The 2,715-nt window shown below is 50.3% G+C and overlaps 1 protein-coding gene across 1 annotated transcript; it reads left to right on the top strand.

The window, feature by feature from the left end:
* The first annotated feature begins 1,610 nt into the window (after positions 1-1,610).
* LOC121759970 (mucin-7-like) lies at positions 1,611-2,456 on the top strand. Its single transcript, XM_042155598.1, has 2 exons — positions 1,611-1,832; positions 1,878-2,456. Exons 1-2 carry the CDS (start codon positions 1,611-1,613, stop codon positions 2,454-2,456), a joined length of 801 nt encoding a protein of 266 aa, XP_042011532.1.
* The last annotated feature ends 259 nt before the right edge of the window (positions 2,457-2,715 follow it).

Genomic DNA, 2,715 nt, shown 5'->3' with positions numbered 1-2,715 from the left:
CTCTGTGGGATTCGACCCTTACCTCCACTATACTAGCCAGTAGAAGTGGGTTGATGAATTACTTTGATGCCAGGTTCAGGTTGGCTGGGAATTCTATCCTGATCAGTAGGATACATCCTTGCTTAACACTACATCTGCGAGCTTCATCAGGAAGCCACAGGACAATGAGAGCATGCAATAGGTGGATACTATCAGACCTTCGGAGCAAAAGTGTCTAGAAAAGGAACTCTTCGAAAAACCGCCCTCTGATTCCACTGAAGATGAACAACTTAAGAGGGAAGCAGCTGAATGGTTTGATGCAACGATGACTGGGGAAATGGATGATCAAGCCATTGAAAGGGCAATTATGAATTTCTGTAAACTGCCACAACCAGCTGAGTCAGAAGAGATCACTCAACCGGAAGGGGTCAAAAAACCACCTGACCAAGCCGCCCCGTTGAAAGGAATGCTGAAGGAAAATCCCTCGCCTACAAGGCAACTATTGTCTCTACCTGCATCGTCAGTTACCCTCAAAAGCCTGCCCAACCAGATATACCAAAAACCAGTCAAACCAAATCTGCAAGGACATGGGGTGGTCAAGAGGAAAACAGCAGACTTGATAGAGATTGACCCAGATCTATGCATGCATTCTGCCATGATAGGAGTGACATCCCGCCTTGATCGACAACGCATACTTGACCCCGCCTTAAGGAAGGAAGAGCTCGTGGTGGGGCACAAAGACCTACTCTTCCAGTATAAACCCAAACTGATATCCAGGAGATGGAGTTCAAAATGGGCAGACCTTCGTACCATCATGGCAGTACACACACAGGACGTAGACACACGCCAGGGAGACCCCCTCCCCCCAATTCGTTCTCTTTTGTGGTAAAGGGTAATCAGGTTGAGCCCTACAGAGACAAGACCGAAGCGGGTATGGTGGAAGAAATTCCACTGATCCTGCCCAATCTCAACCAGTGACCAGGTAGAAGGAATGATCGGGTACTCATGGGTAGTCTGCTTGATCAAGCAACAAATTCTAATCTATTAAACTGATCAAGTGACGTCCCATGGGAACCCGGTCAAATCCTTGGAGTTAGTGTATATATTTTTTGAGTTAGTTTTTTTTATTTCTTAGTAAATTAAAAGTCGGAAGTAAGGATGGACGCTGATCAAGTGGAACTATTTGAGTTTTCATCTAGAATTAATTGTCCACTTGATCAGTGCAATTCGAATTTAATTAGTGGTACAGTGCTTTCGTTGATCAGGGCAGGTGATGAAAGGACGTGTACAGTGACTGAAAGGGTGTCAGGAAGCGCCAACTGCCGCATTGGAAAGAACGTCCTGGAGAGAGGGATGAAGCGTATCGGAGAAGCTAAGCCAATTGGCACTTTGAAAGGACGCGCTTGTACGTGAAAAGTCGCAAAGATCTGAACAGCAGCAGGGATCTCAACAGTAGAGAATCCTAACAACCGCAATATCAGTTTAAATGGCAGATTTCAGATCCAGATATCACTTTTTACCAAATCGCCTATAGTACATTCTCTTTGCTCTCCCATCCCGCTCTAAGTTCAAAAACCCTTGCCCGACACCATTATTCTCTTCACCAAAGCCTATCACCATTACCAGTCAAAATGTTGCTGGAACAACTCCCAACTTCATCCTCATCTTCCAGTTCCAGCGACAACAGTGGTGACCGGAGGGCCTCACCCCAGGCCCAAGTTGAAAACCCTAGCCCATCCTCTCAATCTCCACCACAAACAAGCGCCGCTCCACCTCGCGAGGTGGACGAAGAAGCCATCAGGCGCCTAGATAGAATCCTTCGGATCATACCCTCCGATACAGATATTGCGACGGTTTACGCTACTGTAAAAGCCTGACTTGGTATATCCCTGTCAAAGGAAAAAGCCACAACCTCCACCTCCCAAAATCCTCCCCGACACCCCTCGTCTACCTCCCAAACACAAGCCCCCCTTCACACCCCTGAACCTACACCCGCCGTCCCCTCGGCACAGTACAATGGAGGTGATTCTGAGAAAGAAGGGGCACAACCGGCCGCCACTCCAGCCGCCGAAACAAAATTCGTGCCGCAACCACATGCAGAAGGCACAACTGCTCCAAACGCTCCGACACCACCAAGTGGCGGAGGCTCCAACTCCCCTACTCTCCTAGGGCCGACACAACCGATCGAGGTTGTGAACATTGACGATGACTCTACAGAGGACTTCCTGCCTCCCCCTAGCGAAATACTACAACATAGGGGGGCAGAATGGACCTTCATTCCACGGGCAGAGGATGAATCAGTCCCGGAGACGGGGGAGGAGCCGCTGCACCGCCGGACGCGCAGAAGGGAAATCCACACTCTGATGGAGGAGGTAGAGACTAGGGTGGCCAGCATGCAGAGGGCAAAGGAGGAACAGGTGGAGAGGCCCCGCATAGTGCGGTGGCTGTTGGATGAGCCAGGGGAACCAGAAAACTAAGGAGCCGTTGGGGCGATAAACCAAGAGGCCGGCGAGGCTGAGGCAGTTGAGAGCAGCCGTCAGAAGGCTGAAAGGAAGAGGAAAGGGAAGGGGACTGTGTTGCCTTCCCCAAAAAGGGTGCGCCCCGTAACCCGGGGCATTGAAATTAATGATGCAGACCAACCTGCCCCTTCACAAGAAGGAGAAGAGGGCAGTGATACAGAGGGGAGAGAGATCCGGTGGGCCCGGACATCCCGCAGGCAACAAGGAAGGCCTGCAC

Source organism: Salvia splendens, chromosome 1 (genome assembly GCF_004379255.2).
Source record: "Salvia splendens isolate huo1 chromosome 1, SspV2, whole genome shotgun sequence".
In the NCBI taxonomy this organism is placed as follows: Eukaryota; Viridiplantae; Streptophyta; class Magnoliopsida; order Lamiales; family Lamiaceae; genus Salvia; species Salvia splendens.
This window is presented reverse-complemented; position numbering and strand designations above follow the sequence as displayed.

Bases quoted from the DNA above. Each gene is read 5' to 3' on its own strand.
- LOC121759970 (XM_042155598.1), top strand. From the start codon at position 1,611: ATGTTGCTGGAACAACTCCCAACTTCATCCTCATCTTCCAGTTCCAGC. The intron at 1,833-1,877 runs GTTTACGCTACT...TCCCTGTCAAAG, and splicing joins CCGATACAGATATTGCGACG to GAAAAAGCCACAACCTCCAC.